Source organism: Trachurus trachurus (assembly GCF_905171665.1).
Source record: "Trachurus trachurus genome assembly, chromosome: 13".
Lineage (NCBI taxonomy): Eukaryota > Metazoa > Chordata > Actinopteri > Carangiformes > Carangidae > Trachurus > Trachurus trachurus.
Genome location: NC_139892.1, coordinates 18,828,991 through 18,849,413, shown reverse-complemented (window position 1 = coordinate 18,849,413; position 20,423 = coordinate 18,828,991). Strand labels below are relative to the sequence as shown.

The 20,423-nt window shown below is 42.3% G+C and overlaps 2 protein-coding genes across 2 annotated transcripts in view; both read left to right on the top strand.

The window, feature by feature from the left end:
• Positions 1–1,365: 1,365 nt before the first annotated feature.
• Positions 1,366–15,851, top strand: stard10 (StAR related lipid transfer domain containing 10). The gene is made up of 6 exons (XM_083984637.1): positions 1,366–2,194; positions 9,702–9,849; positions 10,029–10,132; positions 13,006–13,123; positions 13,898–13,950; positions 14,793–15,851. The coding sequence occupies exons 1-6, from the start codon at positions 2,036–2,038 to the stop codon at positions 14,997–14,999; spliced, it is 789 nt and encodes a 262-aa protein (XP_083840763.1). The 5' UTR covers positions 1,366–2,035; the 3' UTR covers positions 15,000–15,851.
• Positions 15,852–19,540: 3,689 nt separating this feature from the next.
• The window catches only part of arap1 (ArfGAP with RhoGAP domain, ankyrin repeat and PH domain 1), a 47,374-nt gene continuing 46,491 nt past the window's right edge, over positions 19,541–20,423 (top strand). Inside the window, exon 1 of the mRNA XM_083984615.1 lies at positions 19,541–19,680. The gene's annotated coding sequence lies outside the window, so the exon portion shown is untranslated. The remainder of the gene's footprint in view (positions 19,681–20,423) is intronic.

Here is a 20,423-nt window from a genome sequence, read left to right as displayed (position 1 = left end):
GGTCAAACGTGTGTTATGACAGAGTACATGTTTTTACTGTGACAAAAAGATGCTTAGTCCGTCCAGGTATAGAAATCCCCCCTCTGTCTTGCTGAAGGTCAAAGGTCAAGATTTGAAATCTGTAATATAAAACATGTGGCTATTCTAGGGTTTTTGAGCAATAAAGTTGTTGCATTGGTGTGATAGTTGAACTGTAACAATCAAGTGATGAAAGTCCATGCTTGCTGAAAGGAATTATACCCAAATGACAAAATGTAATGTAGCCTATAGTGGTCAGTGGTCACTGTGTGTAAACTTTAAACAGGTGACCAGGTGTAGCCTACATTACACCACAGAGAAAAACATGAGATTATTTGGGCCTCAAGACATCCTGAGAACACCCACAGATCAAACTGAGAGAAAGATGGCTGCACACTCCCAGATGAAGGGAGACCAGGATGAAAGAGTAAATAGACTGTCAAAGGGCAACACAGGGCCATTTATTTTATCATAGGACATCAAAATATTTATCGCTTTCCGTTTTACACTGTGGTTTGTCTGACTTTCTTCTAATGGTGACCAGTTCTTAAAGTATATAGTGTATATATTTATAGTATATAAAGTATACCAAAATGACAGGGGAACACTTCCAAGTACTTTACACGTCAGCCAACAGGAGCCAGGCGCGCCCCCGCTGCTGCGTGAACTAACTCAGGTTTGCCTGTATGGTGTGGCAGTTTCTGCTGCGTTCAAGTACAGTAGGAAATGTGATAAGATATTTAACTGTGTAACATCTATACAGCAGTTGCCTGTAGCCTATACGCTGCAGAGAACATCCTTATCATTCATGAAGGTTGAAAGTGAAAACCACGGAGACAAGAAGCTCCACACTGCTGTGATGTTTATAGCCTAGGCTAGCTACTTGGCTGGCTACCAGAAGCTTTATAGGAACAAATATAGCACATCTGTATTTCAACCACAGCCATCTCTCGTGTTCTTACAGGGGAAAATAAGGTCTAAACAGCACTTGAAAAATGATAGGCTTAACTCCATTCGTAACAATCCATAGCCTAATTTGTTTTTTGTAAGTGACAAAACTTAAATAGCCTACAGTTGGCTGTAAGGATGTTTACATTAAGACAGAAATTACCACCTGCACTTGTAAAATAAAATATGTATAACGATCTGTAATAAGTTATCCACAAGTAGCCTAGGCATCCGGTGGTTGTCGTGAATTGACTGTAAATGGGGAGTCCTCTAGGTTTTACGAGGAGTACCTGAAGGCAGCACAGGGAGGCGTTTCCATCGTTTCGTCTCCTGCCTGTTCAGCCCGATTTCTCCTCCTCTCCACCTCCTCCTCCTCCTCCACCACCTCCCCCTCTTCCTCTTATTTCTCACCGCATCTCCTCTGCCACCTGCTACAGCTGCGACGCAGCGATGGAGAGCTGCTGCAAATTATTGTAATCTCACAGAAGACCACCGCCATCGACAGAGCAAGACGCCGCCGCACAGGAAAAGGATAGATAAAAGACAGGGAGAGAAAGAGAGAGAGAGAGACAGTGAGAAAAAGACAGAAGGAGAGAGAGTGGAAACATATGGTTTGTCTGTAGAGCGGCTGTGTGTTTCTGAGGACTGCTGCTGAGCCGGGCTCAAACTTATTCAACCAACCGCGATCGACTGACGAGGCTCATTTTTTAATTCACCCTCTTCATTTTTGTTTCGGTCACTTCTCCTCTGCTGTGCTTTACACATCTGTTTGATTAGTTTGTGCAGGCTGGACTGCGGTTGTTGTACCTCCCTGAGCGCGCGCGCACACACACACACACATACACGCACACGCACACACAGATCATCACAAGACGCGGTGCAGCCCACAAAAAGCTTCTTGCAAAGGAGGAAATTGAATTAGACAAGTTCTTCCCTGCTGAAGAGGAGCACACAGGAGGAGCTGGCTCTCGCTTTCCCCCCGGCTAACCGTGATACTCTCCGGGCCCCACCAGGGAGTCTCTCCTCAGCCCTCCCCCTCCTCTCTCTCTCTCTCCCCCGGTAACAAGCCATGTCTGGACAGACTGTGACCATCCCGGACGACCGGTCGTTCGCCAGCTTCAAGGCCGAGTGTCTGTGCGAGGAGGGCTGGAGCATGACCTACAACAAGGCGGGCACCACGGTGTGGACCCAGGGTCTGGAGGAAGGGAAGTCCGTCCACAAAATTAAGGTGAGACCTGTTAAGCCCACAGGAAATGTGTCAAGAAAAAAACAATAGCCTACAGAGGAACTTCTTAGAATGACAGAAAGATAAATTCAGTGCAGCCATTGAGTTTTAGGCTATAACAAACACATGCATATTAGAAAGTAGTGAGGGGGGCAACACAAACACAAAGGGAATGGAGAGGAATAAACCCTGCTGTATTATCCAGTGGAAATTCCCTTATGATTCAAAGTGCTGACATGCTTTAACCACTGCTTTTTGCTGCACAGTCCTATTGTCACTGCAGAGGTTTCTCCAAACCCCCAACATCAGATTTCAAATGACAGAGCAGCATACTGTATGTTGTCACTGTAAGCACATGAGGAAGAAAAAAAAAAAAGTTCAAACATGATGACAGTGCAACTGTAAAGAGTGTGTTTTTAGTTACTGTTCAGTGATCACATCCTGTGTTAGATTCACTGATCTGTGTGTGAATGTGTGTAGTGATATAGGCTTGTGAATTCATGCCTGATAGACACAGATGTAAGAACCCCCCCTCCCATGCTAAGGAGAAGTGACAGCAGGAGTCGGCCCCAGGGCGCGGGTTTAATTCCCTTTGGGACACATCATCTTCTGCCCGTGAAACTATTCATGTCTCCGCCTGTGCTTACTTTACTTCAACTTGTTTTGAGAAGGTCAATCAATGATATATCAACTTTTGTGGAATTGGATTTGCATGCAGTTTGTCATCCATTTGCATACACAGGGAAGTGTACAGAGGCACAACCTCCTACAATATACAGTGGAGCTGAGGACAACAGTCAATGAGCCGATCAGGAGGGAGAAAAGGAAAATCAATTCATATATTGAGCTGCAAATCTTTCTTTTATTCAGTGGTTACAGAGAGGATTGCCCCCAATACTCTGGTTTATATTATAAATCGAATATCTTTGGGCTTAATGGTAGAATGTATAATAACATATTCTGGCCATTTTGTTATTACCGTGTGCTTTGACAACAATCTTCAAGCCAAGGATTCAAGTCTACTTCTACTACATTACTTTGTGATTTGACATTGAAAACAATAGGCGTGCTGCTGGGTGGTTTTTAAAATGCAGTAGTTCCTGTTTATAATTCAGGAAAGAAAATAATAGAACAGCCATGTGAAATACTTGATGAGCAGACTTTGTTATCTATCTAAAGAAGCCATCATGGCAGTTGGCCTTACAGTAAGTGTTTGTTTGTCTTGGGAGTCGATGATGGAGTTGTAATATCACTTTAAGCCATGGGGAAACTGTCATTAATAATATCATGGTAGCTTTCTGTGTTCTGAGGCCTTGAGGAGAAAACTAATTCATCCAATCGTCTACATCTCAACACAGTTCTGATCCAATCCAGCTGCCATTTGTGCTAACAGCCCCATGGAGATTTTTCAAATACTGAAAAATAGTATTGAGGGGAATACACTTATATATGACGGGTATAGTGGCAGTCCAGCTTCTCCTACAGTCTCTACTTAGCCTCAAATATTGGCTGGGAACCTGTGAGACTGACAATTTAGTGCTTAACTGGCTCCAGACCTCTCTCCGTGTTGGTCCGTTTCACTTCAAGGCTGATTTGGCTTCACAGCTGACAGTTTAGAGGAAGCTGCTTCCACGTTTCCAACTTTCACACTACTTACCGGTCTGACCACAGCTGATGTAAAAATCTGATTACTGTCAGTGACTCTGGGAAACATTTCCCTCTCATATCCAGAGATGGAAATTGAACACCTTCTCCTCTCTGTAAATGTGTCTGTGTGTGTGTGTGTGTGCTTTCCTGCTGTTGTATCCGGGTCTGGGGAGCGTGAGCAAGCCACCAGGTGTTTACTTTGTTAAATAAAGTGGTGTGTGTGCGTGAGTTGGTGCATGGGTGTGTGTCTGTGTGCATAGGGGCGTTGTCTTCATTTGCAGGGGCCACAACAGCAGAGGGTCCTTTTTTTCAGCCCCCCTGCTGCCTGTCTTTGTACCTGTGAGCCAGGTTCTTTGTGTGTGTGGGTGTGTGTGTGTTGTGGTGTTGTGTTGTGTATAGGTTAATCAGGTTTGTGTAAATTAGCCTCATTTGCCTGAGTGATTCCTCAGGGTATGTCTTGTGTGCACAAGGAGAGGTGTACCATGTCTGCATCAGCGGGGAATAAAAGTGTGTGTTTAGATCTGTGTGTGTGTGGAGGATAAGTCCTCTGCTTATGCTCTTTGATACAGGACAGGTGTGTTTCCTCACAACAGCTCCACAAACAGAGAGAAGTAGAAAGTACACACACACACATTTGAGGTGTGGGTGGGGCTTCTAAACTGTATCTTTATGTAAATATGACAGTTACAGGAGCTTGATTTTGCATCTTCGTTCTTTTCCCCACACGTTCAATCTTCCACTTTGCAAACGTAGACAAGATATTGTTACTGAATTTGTGGTTGCATGTAAATGTGGTAGTTGCCGCAACTGTATCACACTCACGGCTATAAGTGTGTGTTTGTGTGTGTATATGTGGGTAACGGTGGCAGGCGGCTGGGGCATTCAGTGATTCCATGAATACAGCTCTTCTATTTATAGATGGAGTAAAAGCATTAATCTTTGCTGATGCATGTCAAATGATTGATGTGTGAGCCGAGACTTGTTTTTCCAACCTCCTGTTTCAGATGCTGTCTTTCCTGTAGCATTGAATGACAACAGCAAAGGGTAAAACATGGGGTTGTGTCCAAATCAGAGAACACGTGAGAGAGAACAGACTGGCAATCATCATTATCATTAGCTGTGTAATTATTAGCTTCATTATCATCGTAACCATCACCACTGGCATATTCAACCAATAATGGTGTGTAATCATAGCTGTAATCATTCACATCACAGTCATCATCATGGTGCCGTTTGTCAGCACATGACTCCATGCGGTGCGCACAGTGTGCATGTGAGCGTGCGTGTTTGTGTGTAGGTGGTTTTCTTTACTTTAATAGTTTGACAAACTGTCAGATAGCTGCCAGCTCATTTTGCCTCTCCGCCACACACACACACACACACACACACACACAGTCACACACGCCATCAGGAGACTCCGGGGTCTGCCTTTCCCCATGTTGACACAGAGGGAGACCTGGCTCTGAATCACACACTCACCCCTCTCTATTTTTTGAGTGTGTTTCTTTGCCTAATTGTCTTCAGCAATCACATATCAGCACCCAGAGGAGCAAATGATGAGAGCTGACAGGTTGGAGGGAGGTAGAGAAGGAAGGAAGGGAGAAAGTGGCAGGGAGAGAACAAGAGTGGGTGAGACAGGGAAGAAGGGAGAGAAAGAGCGGTTGGTGGGTTGGAGTGGGTTGGTGCAGGGGTCAGAGGTCATTGGGTATTCTGAGTGGGCAGCGGGGCGAAGTGTGGACAGGCTTGAAGAAAAGACACACACACCTATTGTTTGTGTATCCGCCTGTTTGTCTCCCTCCATCTCCGTTTTACCTTCCTGAACTCTCTTTCACCCGTCTCTCTTGCTGTCTTTGCTTCATCTGCTGAGTTTACTGAATTAGTACATAATGGGATCATGCACAAGTGTACTTCGCTGCCCGTATGTCTTTATCCTGTGCTGGGCGTCTTTTCCTCCCTGCAGTTTCTTCTTTCACCTTTTCATTTGCTTTTTTTCCCTTCCTCCTACTCCTGTTTCAGTTTGCCTGTGTGGATACAACACATCCTTTATTCTCCCTGGTCTTTTCTGAGCTACAAGTCTTCTTTGAATCTGTCCACACACACACACACACACACACACACACACACACACACACACACACACACACACAGATATCAAATGTGGGACCTTTCTGACACTGGTGTTCTGAATTACTATTTTCTTGTGGGAGCCTTTTTGTGGTCAACAAAGCAACTCGGGTTACAGTTACAGTTTATTTTCTAAACCTCATCATACTGTTTACTGTACAGTATGTGCTTTAATAGCTCCAGTATGGAGAGTCAGAAACAAGCCTGTAATTCCATCGTAACAACAGTGTCTCCAGCAGGAATCCGCATGCAATCTCTGTTAATAAGGTCTTGTTGTCTCCTTGTAATGTCGATCTGCACAGACCTTCTACACTCACTCAATTATTTCTGGGTAAGGTCTTTAATAGGCTTGTATCACATTAGTAAAGGCAGACAGCACTGGACTGACTCCCTGTGCTCTGGATTCTCACTCGCAGTGCTTGAAACTTTACTTACATCCCGTACTTAATTAAGAATGGTTATAATTTAGTAGGGAGTATTAAATAGTTTGCACATATTGTAAAGTAAAGGATTAATAAAGTCATGCTGTGGCTGCTGGATTCATACACCCAGCCTTAATCCATACACCTGTACAAAACAGTGAAGTTGATAATGTTTAGATTGATGTTAACATTCACACAGAAATATGTGTTTATTGTAATGTTAATGTGCATTTTAATTATGTTAATGACTGAGGTCATAGTTAGAATAGTACAACACAACACATTATGGTGACAGGTGTTTCAGATTTTTGTCCATTACATTTTAAAATGGACAAAGTACAACAACAGCACTAACTCTGATGCGAAGTGCTAAAACATGTAATTTAATTACCATTATAAAGACTTTATGACAGACTGCATTAAGTGCAGGTGAACCAAGTAAATAAGCTTAGTGGTTGCATATTTTTATTCTACAGTATAACGATGCATTTAAGTGGAAGTATTTGTGCATAATGTTCCAGCTCTGTAATGGTTTTGTAACCAGTTAGTGATCTTTTCAGTTTGTGTTGGTCTTTATTTAGTTTTTATTCAACAATGTGACCACACACACATAAAGACAGATGACAAATTTAAACCCAACAGGAATGTCTCGTAATTTGTTGGGTCACCACATGCGGCCAGAATGGTTATAAAAGGTGCTGAGATCAGGTGACTGTAAAGGCCATAACACATGATTCATTGCAATTCTCATCAAACCATTCAGCGACCCTTTGTGCCCTGTGGATGGGGGCATTGACATCCTGTTTCTGAACTAATTTTCAGGGTTTTTCCTTTTATTTGTCACCTGTCTGTGTATACAGTAGGTCTGTGTTTACTGCAGCATGCAGCTTAGTTTGACCAACCTGAACCTGCTGCCTGTCTGTCCTTAAAATCTTATGAACTTGCACTCACTGCCTGACTGCTCTAGCGGTCTGCGCTCTGAGCATGAATAACTGAGTCTAACAGACATTTTCAGATTTCTCTCCGCATTATGTGTCAGCGTCTGACCCCAAAATCATGACTCATTGTACCTACCGAACAGAACCATAAATTATCCCCAGTGATGTCTTACATTATGATAAATGCTGAGGTCAGACCACATAACACTGATGCCCTGCACCACAGTCTGACTTTAACATGTTCTTATTCTGCCACGTTAATATTTTTTCGCCTGCTTCTTCTGCCCCCATTCTTCATTCGCTTGTTTACAGTGAGGGGGTTTTGTGTTTGGCGGATGTCATTTCACTTTAGTGTTTTCAATTTCTTTTTGTTTCACAGCACAGCACTGCGAGCCTGTGCCTGCATCTAAGGGCTCTATAAATAAAGTTGATTTAAATGGCAGTGGCCCAGCAACAAGTGAACATTGCTATAGTGCGCACAGAGGCATTGTTGTATCCCCTTTCGAGTGAGGGGTGGAACTTCCAACTCTTAAGAAACAGTGGAAATAAACTGAGAGCATAAACATGGAAAACATTTTACCTGTCATAAAGTAGCATGTTACATCTGTCAGAGCAGCTAGCATACTGGTGGTAGCATTTAGCTCAACGCGCTGAGAGACTCAAAATTTAGTTATCTTAGTTTTTCACATGACCGAATCAACAGTCAGTGATGAATTTGTATGCCATTAGTATCTGAACGAATACGTCAGGTAACATGTTTTTAAATGGCTTGTGCATATTTGATGCTGTTACATCAGAGAAGAGCATGTAATATTGCAGTGGCTGTTGTTTTCATATAGGCTACTTGAGCGGATACCTTTTTGTTTTTACAGCTGGAAAGCCAGATGTAGATTGAAGTCTGGAGTGATAATTTCTCCAATTAAGCCCTGAGGGAACGGGGAAGAGAAGATGGTACAGACTGAGCTTTAAATCGTCTGGACTATTTGTGATGGGAGTTAAAATCATCAGGGACCGATAACCACCCTTGGTCCATTTCTTTCTCATTCACTCTTGCTCCATTTTCCTTCTGGTCTAAATTGTGTTTCTTTGTGTCATGCATCCTCTTGTTTTGCTTTGTTCATCTGTGTCTTTATCCAAGTTGTTTTCTTTCATCAACTCTCCCTTCTCTTTCTCCTTGTTGTTATTATGAAGGCCTTTTCCCCTCTGACAATTGTAACTGTAGTAACAGCTTCACTCTGGGGCTGCAGACCTCTCTTTACATCGGGTGTACCTACAGCTCCATCTACTTCAAACCTGACAGAGGCACGAGTCCCCATGGTTTCATTAAGAAGCTGCAGCACACCTACACCAGACAGGTTTCATATCAACAAGAGTGGACGTGAAAACAACTACTTCCTTTTTAAATTTAGCTTGAAAATGTTTCACTTTTCAAAATGGATACTAGCATATTTCAGCCTACTTTACATTTTGAGTTGAGTGTGACTGAATTCGATTCAAAGCATGAAGCCGTTCAGTCTCATTTACGGTTTAAAACTGTACATATCCATCATGTTTTTGTCCAAACAGCAGGGGAGCCGTGTACGTGTATAAACTTGAAAAATCAAGCAGTCCGACCCCCTGTTAACCCTTCACTCTCACAAACATTTGACAGACTGTGTGTGGTGTAGGTGGTGTGTTTGTGTGTGTGTCCTTTTCTGACCTGTTATAAGTGTGTTGTTTCCAATTTTAAGAGCTCAGGTCTTGTAATGAGTCATCTGTGGTCCGTGGCCCATCCTCTGATCTTCTGCTAATTTTCTCAGGCTCTCTTTCTCTTCCCCTCTCTCTCTCTCTCTCTATCTCTCTCTGGCTCTCACACACACAGACAATGTCTCTTTCTTTACTCTCTGACACTGACACTTTCCAGCCATCTGATGTCTAATCATTTACACGTCAGTTGCAGTGTGTGTGTTTGTGTGCGTCTCTGTTTGCCTCTTTAAAATTGAGTACGTGCAGCGTCCTTCAACCCTTATATTTACTCTGATCCTCTATTCTGTTTGTACCCCAGATTAAGTATGGATGTTGAAATTTGTGTTGGTCCTTTGATGTGTGCACCATGGTTGGGTTTTGTTTCACATCTGCCTTTGTCAGCATGAATAGCAGTGAACTCTGTAGCTCTCCTCAACCATAGCACAGTACTTTGCTGTCAATTTATGGGATGCAGCTTCATTAAAATTTAATACATTTCCCTGCTGCATAGCCTGCATAGGATATACGGCAGATGTAGGGTATGTTCAAGGAAATGGTTTAGAGTGAAATTGTTTCTCTATACTGTAATTGAGCTGTGTATTTTTTTATTGTCTGAATCAAAACCTGTCTGTCTTTTCTGTCCCTGTGTCTCAGTGTCGGATGGTGTGTAAGGACGTGTCAGCTGAGACCATGTACGACGTTCTCCATGACATCGAATACAGGAGGAAATGGGACACAAACGTCATCGAGACTTTCGATATCGGGAGACTCACGGTCAACGCGGATGTCGGTTACTACTCATGTATGTAGCACGTCATGTAAACGTGTAGCACGTCATGTAAACGTGTGCTGTTTAGAACAAGTACCTGCGCTCATTTGTCACTAATATGATTTGAGGCTGTGAAGGGAAGCAGATACACACAGAAGTGCACATTGACCTTTTGATGTGGCGTTCACCAGGTTGATCTTGTTCGCCAACAGGGAAGTGTCCAAAACCTCTTCGGAACCGTGATGTCATCACACTGCGCTCCTGGCTGCCAATAGGGAAAGATTACATCATCATGAACTACTCTGTCAAACATGCTGTAAGTACACACACACAAACGCACACAGGGTTTTACACATGCTCAGCTGGAGACCTGCCCACTCACCCCTCGATAACTCTGCGTATGCATGCTCAAAGGTGACCTGTGAAATATAATTTTGAAATGAGCACACACTGGGAGAGCAGACACAAACCCGTATATCAACTTTTGCAAGCTTCAGGGCATCGTGCTGCATGAAATGAAATCCCCAAATATTTGTGGGAAGGCGGCAGTACACTACAAAGCTTTGTGTGTTAGTCATTTCAAAGTCTGCTCATATGGAACCACTGCATTCAGGAAGTGAAGACAAGTTTGACATATTTCAAGAGAGAGAGAGAGAGCACTCATGTAGTACCCACTGTGTGCTGGCACTGCTTCGCTTAAAGAGTAGGATAGCTGATATGATTCAGGTCAGTGTATTTGTGTGTTTTTAGCTCAGCTTCCAGTCCAGCGCTTTTTAAGAACATGAGTAATTTGAATGCCGGAGAGCAGGGGAACAAACAGACTGATTAGGGAACACTTAGAGAGCATGTGAGAGACTTTCAGTTTGGAATCAGGCCCAAAATCTCAGCTTTTAGCTTGGCTCTATTTCTGTGTCTCTTGTCTGACAAGTAGAGCAGTACATGCATTATCCATCGCAAAAAGCCTGCACTCGTCGTCACCTATCTCTCTGGGGCCACAGCGGCTGATTATTTCCACCATTTTCTCAGAAAATTGATTATCAAATAGCTGAAGATTAATTTTCAACACCTAATCAATTAACCAAGTGTTTCAGTTCTACCTTCCTCGCTCTGTCTTCTTATCTGCCTGTCTCCTCTCTTTTCCTGTCGTCCTCTCTTTTTATTCTGTATTTGTTGCATTTCTGTCTTTTTCCCTTTCTGTCGCTCATTCCTGGTTTTCCCTCACTGATGTGTTTACAAAAGGATAAGACCTCTCATGTGACTGCTAGCTGTTGACTTCCGCCTCGCCTTCCGCATTCCTGCATCAATAAGTGGCTACGAACATAATAGACAGTGTGTGCGTGTGTGTTTGTGTTCCTCGTGTGTCTGTGCATGACTCTGTGTGTGTGGTTAGCCAAGGTCACTCTTGATAAGCAGTAGTATTTGAGAGCTTGACTTGTGGAGTGGAGCTTAAGGGGATACTCAAAGTGCTGAGTTCATGGGTCCATAGTCAGTCCACTTGTACTGTATTTGATGTTACTTTCTCTCTTGTCCAGGATTGATAACAACTGGATTTTTTTCCAGTGTCAATAATCAGCATTTTGAATCCAGGTTTCATTGCATTTATGGCAGATTGTTATAATGTAATTCAGACTTTTCCCCCTCGTTTTTTACGAGGGGACTACAAGTGCTAAAGCTCCTAAGTGCTAATGACAGCTCTATCAGCTGATCTGTTTTCTAAAGCCTTGCTGATAGCGTGGCTCCGGGGATTGCATTAGTTGCACGGATTACCATGAAATCTGGTCTTTATAACTACTTGCTTCATTATTAGGTCAAATTTAATGGTCCAATATTTTGGTTTGTGGCTAAATACCTGCAACACCGTGTAGCTCCAATTTTTAAATGTTAGCCTGTTAATATGCTAAACCACAGTGAACATTACATTAGTACTGTATATCGTCCTACTTATTATCATGCTACAGCAGCTTTGTGACTGTGAGCATGTTAGCATGCTGACATTAGCATTTAGATCAAAGCACCACTGCGCCTAGTGCAGCCTCCCAGAGCTGCTAGCATGGCTCTGCATTCAAATCATGTTGTGCAAATGTCAAAAATAACATATTCCCATGACAAGTTACCTGACACCAAAGTGATATTTTGTAGTTTTTTTCGTGTGGCCAACAGCTTGATGGTACAAGATTGTAGAGAAACATGTTGCTGTTGACTAATGCCTCAGATTTCTTGATGTTGTCCCATACAAATCCTCAACATTCAGAAAATTATAAAGCTGTCCCTAATTTCCCAGAAGCCTTTGGATGATTCACAAAAGCTGCCATTGTTCTGCAAGAAGAAATTCCTACAATGTAACCCGTTTGTAGACAAGAGCAGGTACCAAAGAATGTGAGTCAAATGGCAGGGAAAAGATAAAGCTGTTATCAGAAGTTCCCCTCTGATAACATTTCTTTTTTACCAGCTGCTGCTCTGTGTGCTTCTTTGGTTCTCCGCAGTGTGCCTGTCCCAATTAGCACAGGCTAACCAGTGCTGTACTTTATCATCATGAATAATAATGTTAGATATATAAGCCTAGTCAAAGGAGTCAGCAGTGGAGTAGTGGGGCTGATGCTGGCCTTTACTGCTGTGGCGTCCACTGGGTAGTGTGAAGTGGATTTACATCGGAAATATGAGTGTGGAGCAGAAAATCAAATTGACTGGCAGCTTAAAAAACACAACACAGCAAAGAGCTCTGAATCCCAGTGCTTACCCTGCAGACCTTTTACGCATTATTTGATGGATGCTTACATGATCTAAAGACAAAGCGTTCATACATAAAATTAATATTAAAATAATGTTGCTCTTATGCTGTGATTTCTTGCTGGTGCACGTGTGTGTTATTTTCATCAATTTATATATGATTACTTGTGGTGTACAAGTCAATAAGTGAATTAATGTGACTGAGATATATTTAGCTGGCAGTTTGATCTGAAGTAACCAAAGATCAAGATTATGGGTTACTTGTGCTTCTTTATTTGACAGGAAATACTTGAATTGCATAAGTATGATATTAATCATTGTGTGTGTGTGTGTGTGTGTGTGTGTGTGTGTGTGTGTGTGTGTGTGTGTGTGTGTGTGTGTGTGTGTGTGTGTGTGTGTGTCTGTGTGTGTCTGTGTGTGTCTGTGTGTGTCTGTGTGTGTCTGTGTGTGCTGTCTCCACAGAAATACCCGCCTAAAAAGGACATGGTGCGAGCTGTGTCCATTCAGACTGGCTACATGATCCAAAGCCAGGGACCCAACCACTGCATGCTCACATACATGGCCCAGGTCGACCCACGAGGTAACTAATATGCACAGACACACACACACACACACACACACACACACACACACACACACACACACACACACACACACACACACACACACACACACACACACACACACACACACACACAATTAGAGGTAATCAGCACACAAGGACAAACTCACTACACACACACACAAAAGACTGAGCCACACACACACACAGGTGCTGAATACATGCTCTAACTTGTAATGAATGATTCATCCCCTTGCCTTTATGTCAAAATGAGTCGTCATAGTAACCATATGAAGGACAGAGTCTGTATCACTGCCCCCCCTTCTCTTCTCTTTCTCTCTTGCTCTCTCTCTTTCCCTTCTTTATTTTGGTGTCCGTCTATTAATTTATCACTTTCTCTTATTCTCCCTTTAATTCACTGTGTTGTCACTCTGTTGCATGCGAGTGCAGTGCTGATTGTGTAAATCTCTTTAATCACCCGTTTGTAATGTGTGTGTGTGTGTGTGTGTGTGTGTGTGTGTGTGTGTGTGTGTGTGTGTGTGTGTGTGTGTGTGTGTGTGTGTGTGTGTGTGTGTGTGTGTGTGTGTGTGTGTGTGTGTGTGTGTGTGTCTGTGGTGTGACGTGTGTCCAAAGCCTCACTTTGATCCGGATGACATGACATGTAATGAAGCAACCTTTAAATCCCTCTTTTATATGTCCTCCATCCTTCTCCACTCTCACTTTCATTTTCACACTTCTCTCCTTCGCTGTCTCTTCTTCATACTCATGTGCTCGCTCTGTCTCTTTTTGCAGGTTCATTACCCAAGTGGGTTGTCAACAAGTCTTCCCACTTCCTTGCTCCTCGCGTAAGTAATTTTGCAGATTAACACAGATTGTGTGAGTGTGTCGTGTGTTTGTTGACGTGTTAATCCACAGACAGTGCACTGAGGTTATACATGGCACGGTGCCTCTCACGATGAGAAATATGCAGACGTTTATATGCATGTAAAATGTGCAGTCTCTTCTACACATTCCAGAAACACACTAGTTGACTGTATTTGTTTGTCTCTTTGAGGGAGTGCGTTTATTTGTTGAAATAGGGCAAAGAGTCTCTCTCTCTCTCCCTCTTTCCCTCTGTCTCTCTCACAAGAGAGAGCACCCTGGGATGTAGAAGTCCCTTGATGATAGAGTGAAAAAATAGAATAACAGCAAGATGTACGAATACCACTGAAACTAACCATGCTGATCACTTCAGTGTAGTAAATATTTAGGGATTTTTCTCTCTCTCTCTCTCTCGTTACATTGCAGGCCGCATTTGATTCATATTTTTTAGAAAGTAGTCATTTCGTGTAATGTTTTTTTGAATTATACACATTTGTGTGTAATTTGCCTTTTTGTACTATGAGAAATGTATGACAGTGCCTGATGATGTAGATGTATGTAGATTGACACAACACCTCTCAATAGCTCCCTCTTGACCTCTAGGCTTGTTTTCTTTTTACATTTCTGTAGATATGTCCATCCACTCGGTGTCCCATAGTCTGCCGCTCTGTTGAGTTTAGACCACCTTATGTCAGTGTCGACCAAGATCAGTTATTTCTAGCAGTTATTACCATTTATTCCCTTTCTGTAAGCTTAAGTGTTTCAGCATCAGTGTAAATCTGTAACAAAATAAACAGATTTGTCATCTTTTTTTCATTCTTTGTAGGCAATGAAGAAGATCAACAAAGCCTGTGTGAAGTATTCAGAGTGGAAGCAGAGGCACAACCCTGGCTTCAAGCCCTGGCTCTACCCCGAACAGACAACATTACCCAGCATCCCACTGTCTGAGCTCAGCATTCAGCATGCAGACAGCCTGGAGAATATTGATGAGAGCTCTCTGGCTGAGACCCAGGAGAGAGAAGACAGCGACTAACAAACACACTGATGTATTCACACTCACAAACACACACACGCACACACATGAATACATGCACATACACTCTTGATTCCATACTGCATTTGCATATGCAGGCATGCTAACAGGCACATGTATGTAAGCATTCATGCACACAGACCAACTCATACTTCACCAACTTGATTCCACATTTAGATACATAATGTATGACCACATACATGTACAAACATGCATCATAGATGCACCTACTCATGAGGGGCTGCAAGATTATTTTTACAACTTTGTCAACTAATATTTACTGTTGTCAAATTTGTGCCTGTAAATGTGATTTTTTTTTTCATGCCTGTTCAGAGGATATAAAAGTTTTGTAATCAGGGCCTATGCAGATGATCATAAGAAAAATATATTTTAAGATCCACAGTTTAAAACATGCTGTTGTCATTCAAAATATGAACAATAGTTTAAAAAAGCTGCTTTCCTGCTGGGAAAACACTGGTGCAACCCCTAATGGTCAGGTATACTGTAAGAACATACTGTACCTGTGTAGACAAATGGACAAACAATATTTATTCATATTACATTTATACACTCAGACATGTATAAACATTAGATTTGTATCTTTCTGGTCTCTCTGTCACTCATGTGTTTTCATCACATTTTGTAAGCACATGATATAAAGGTGTTCAGAAGGCAGCTGGAAATCCAAACCCAACCTGCAACCCCCCCCCTCTCTCTCTCTCTCTCTCTCTCTCTCTCTCACACACACACACACACACAGATTTTACACTCACATGTACTGTCTGCTCCTCTGTTTGAGAGATGTTTGAATGTATGTAGAGTTTAAAAAATTAAATACAGATTCCTACAAAGGTTTTCAAATTTCACTGGTCGTCCGGGCATTTTTTCTGCGTGTGTGTGTGTGTATGCTTCACATGTGCCAGTACCTTTCACTTCGGTTGACATCTGCCTGCAGACTTGCATGGCTGTGCTGATGCTACAGTAAGACACGTATAAAAGATCTCTGACCTGGTTAACTGTTTGAGTACTGAAATAACCTATTTTCACTCAGTGGAAAGTGTGAATGTGCATTAGTTTGATTTTGCACTGGTGCATGTTTTGTTGCATGTGTGCGTGCAGTCGCCTAGATCAGAATTAGGAATCCCCCCCCAATCTGTTGGCATGGCAACTCTGAGATCGACTCAGCACCAAAGAGAGACGCAGGGAGATGAGCGCTTGCATGTCACAGAGGAAGTGACATGTTGCAGGGTGTCTGTCCATGTATAGAATTAGACTTTAAGAGCAGCACATACAGTATTTTGGGAATGTGTCATCTCCACAACAATGTCTTGTTTTCCCGTGGTGAGTTAGCGGGATGCAGGATACTTGTCTCGCACGACACACACAGAACATAAATAGCACAGTGGCTTCCAGTTTGGCTACAAAACGACACCAAACACACTGAACACATTACATACAGTAACTTGAGAAAATTATTTTAAAGCTCATGAAGCCGCCTCAGTAAGAGGAACACGCTCTGCTGCTGTACATGTAATTTAATGGCATGATATTTTTTTTGCACGTCATCCACTGTGCCAGTTCCCCTTTTACAGCATCTGCCTCTGCATATGCACCATCTAATAAAGTATGGATGATGAAGGGAAGTGTATGTGAGAGATGCAGAGAGCCATGAGGTTCATACGGCGCTGGTTTTCTTTTCCTACAGCTGTATTGACTGTTTGTCCCTCTCTGCCTTTGGACACAACAATCCATCCATCCTCAGAGTCTTAATGAGGCTTCTAGTTCAGCCATCATCATTATAGGCAAAGTGTGTGTGTGTGTGTGTGTGTGTGTGTGTGTGTGTGTGTGTGTGTGTGTGTGTGTGTGTGTGTGTGTGTGTGTGTGTGTGTGTGTGTGTGTGTGTGTGTGTGTGTGTGTGTGTGTGTGTGTTAGAGAGGACAGGGTTACATGTGTGAGAGAGTGCATGAACTGTGTCCCAGTGGCATCCCTGCATTGTCTTCCCCTCACCCCCGCAGCAGGAGGAGCTATATAAGCAGCATGACGGCCAGCATCCCTGTGTGTGTTTCTGCATATGTGTCACACCGCCACCCCCACAGCAACCCGGCCCACCAGGGCTGATAGCCTGCTGATGACTCATCACCACCACCACCACCACCACCACCCCACCTCCTCCTCCTCCTCCTCTCTCCCTTCATCTCCAGTGTTCTCCCCCCTACTCTTTTTCTACCCCCCTCTCTCTCTCTGCTCTTCCTTTCCTTGAGTCCTCACCCCTTCAGCTCTTTTTTCTTTCCCTCCATCCACTCATCCATGCCACCATCCACCTCTCATCTGCAGTCTTCTTTCCTTCTTTGATCCCCCTTTCCCAGTGCTTCATTCCCTTCCTCTCATTCTTTTCCCTTCTTCTCCATCTCTTCTTTTCCTCTGCAACTCGCCTCTTCCTCTCCTTCTTTTTCCTTTATTAATCTAAACCATTCGTTCTCCCTCATTTATTCCCATCCTGTCCCATTTTGTCTCCAGCCTGTTAATTTATTCATCACTTCTCTTTCCTTTTTCTGGGTGTTTCTTCACCCATTTATATTTCCTTTCTTGGAACTTTTACTCTGTGATTACACAAAATTACTCCTCATCTTCCTTCACCTATACATCTTCTCTCTATTTCCTTTCATCTCCCTGTTCCCCCTTCCGTCTTTTCCCAAGTGTATCTCTCTGGACCACACCCCCATGTCCTTATGTCAGAAGTGAATGACTAAGTCACTGACTTGCCACAGAGATGGTGTATTGTCTATAGGCTCCTAAAAGCCAAATCATTATCCTGTTAGTCATTAGGTCCTCAGGGCTCAGGGCTTTTGACAGCAACATGAGAGTACAGCACGCTGAATCACATACATGACACGTATATAGATTCACAAATGACACAATAGGCATGTTTCCCATTTAATTCTATAAAAAAGCACATGGTAAACATTAAAGGTTTGATACAGAATGATACCACATGCAATGTCTTTTATTCATGTAAATTCCCAAGTGGGCTATCTTAGCTCATAAATGCTTTATGTCTTGAATCCCATGGTACATTGTGATTTACAATGTGACTGTGAAATTATCGGTCTCAAATTGATCGACCTCAGGATCTTTATTCCGTTGTACATGCTGTCTCAGCTGCTAACATCTTGGATTTTTCTTCTTCTTTTTTTTTTGCCAAGATTGAAATGCAAACAAAGATATCCTCTTTAAAATTGAAGGTCTATTTAGATACAACATTCTCTTTCTGCTATAAATTGGTGTTTCAATGTTGTTCTTTTTTTTTTTTTTTAAGTTGATGTCTTTTGAAATCCATCGACAATGCTCATTATCTTGATGGTGCATGGTTGCCCTCTTCTGGCTCTTATGGGACCATACAGCTATAATCGTGCTCTCCCCTGTCTGCTTATCTGAGTGCCACATCACTGCCACCTTTATACAAAGTATCAGTTACAAAGTATCAGTTTAGTAAGAAGGGTTCAGTGCAATAAGATAACATCTCTGAGTGGGCCCTGTGTCAGCCATTTATTATGTGACAAAATCAGTGAAGGATGAAATTACACAATACCAACTTAAAAAAAAAAAAAAGCTTTTAAAATGTATATCACTGTAAGTTTCAACTACTTATCCTTAATGGGATGTGATATGTGTTTATGATTTGAAGCATGTGTTATATCTTCATGGTATCTGCAGAGAAGGCCTTAAAAAACAAAACAAAAAGAAATCAAAGGTCTTAATTTCATCAAACAATAAAATTTAGACTTTAATCTCAAATCCATGGTTTAAATCTGATGCAAACACTGTTGCTACTAACACAGTCAGCAGTCAACTCAAAATGGCCACAATCAATTGAACAAAAAAAAAAAAACAACCTTTGATTTATTATTAGATTAATTAGCCTACTTCTTAACTGATTAATCCATTCAGTTATGGTGGTTCCAGCTCACACTGATAGGCTACCACTCTGAACTGTTATTAAATTGATCTAAAAGTAGGCTATATAGGCCTAAATAAAAAATATATTATAGCCTACCCTAGCCACATCCCAATAAATTCATAGCCTACAGTAACTAGGCCTTGTGGCCCAAATTTAATTTTACTCTCCCACGGTAATCCTTAAAAGTTTGTAATATTGTGGAAAACTTGCTACGTGTTGCCTATTCTTTCTTTTTTTTTTTATGTCCTTTTGACAGCTGTAAGTAAGTCACAGGGAGATATAATAGGCTGAAATCGGGTTAAGAGAGTAGGCTATTTTGTGAAAACAGCGCTGTCCAGTCTTTTTCAGAGGTCACATGACGACCGTGCGGAAGCTTTAGCAATTTCGCTCCATCAAGTTAGCCAAAACCATGGATGTATTGGCCAAAACCAGCAGCAGAAGCACCGGAAACGAATGAGAAAATAAAACGTCATTACGTTAGAACGTCAACGTTTGTATTTATTTTGAAAGGGCTATCCGGAAGTGTTCGCACTCATTTTCTTTACACTGACGGCAGAGCGCTTTGTGAGTTGCTGCTGCTGCTTTTTTTTTTTTTTTTTTCTTACCCGTGAGAAAAATGTTATCCGCTACTTGGCGTCGCAGTTGTGGCCACAGATCCCACCCCGCACACGAAACGATAGCCTGTGTGTCCACGGAGCCGGACGTTTACCAACACTGTCCGAGGTGAGTGAGAGACACGGATTTCAAACTTTATTTTTGTTAGGAAGAAACTGCCACAAAAACAAAAAAAAAGAGAAAAAGAGCACAAATCTGGGTTTGTTGTGTCTCGGTTACGTTAACGCGCTGCCGCTGACCTGTCGCGGTGAAAATAACGCCAGTACTCTGAACTTGTTGTTTGACGCGAAAACAAAACATTTCACGTGAGTATAGGACTTCAACTTCTGAAGGGACTCACTTCTCACTGGTCACTCAATAAAGAGGAGGAAATCATGTTGGACCTTCCCGTGGTGAATATGAAGTAGGAGTTTGATGTTTTTCTCAGTTTGCCACAGGCAGCTCTGTGTTCTCCGTCTCTGACTGGGGGTGTTGTTTATCCCCAGAGGAATTCATTATCTTTAAGCTGTTTTTGGGTGGATAATTTGACTATTAAATCGACTACAGATGGATGGACTGATATTCATACCCCACATCATTATTTCTGAAATGTCTGTTGTTTAGCAGGTGGACTTGTGACAGGTGGCCATCGCCTAGCAGTTTCAGAACAAGTGCAGGGTTTGTTTGTTTGTTTTTTACACTTAGTCCTCATTGTTGCAGCCTACTCCAATATGTTACACAAACAGACTATAGGCCATAAGACTGACTTGTTAGGGCGTTTTTGTGTTCATACAGTTTGACCTGTGTTTTTAAGGTGATGAGATGTGATCAATTGTGAAACTGTATAAAATGCTATCAGATAAGTTATTATG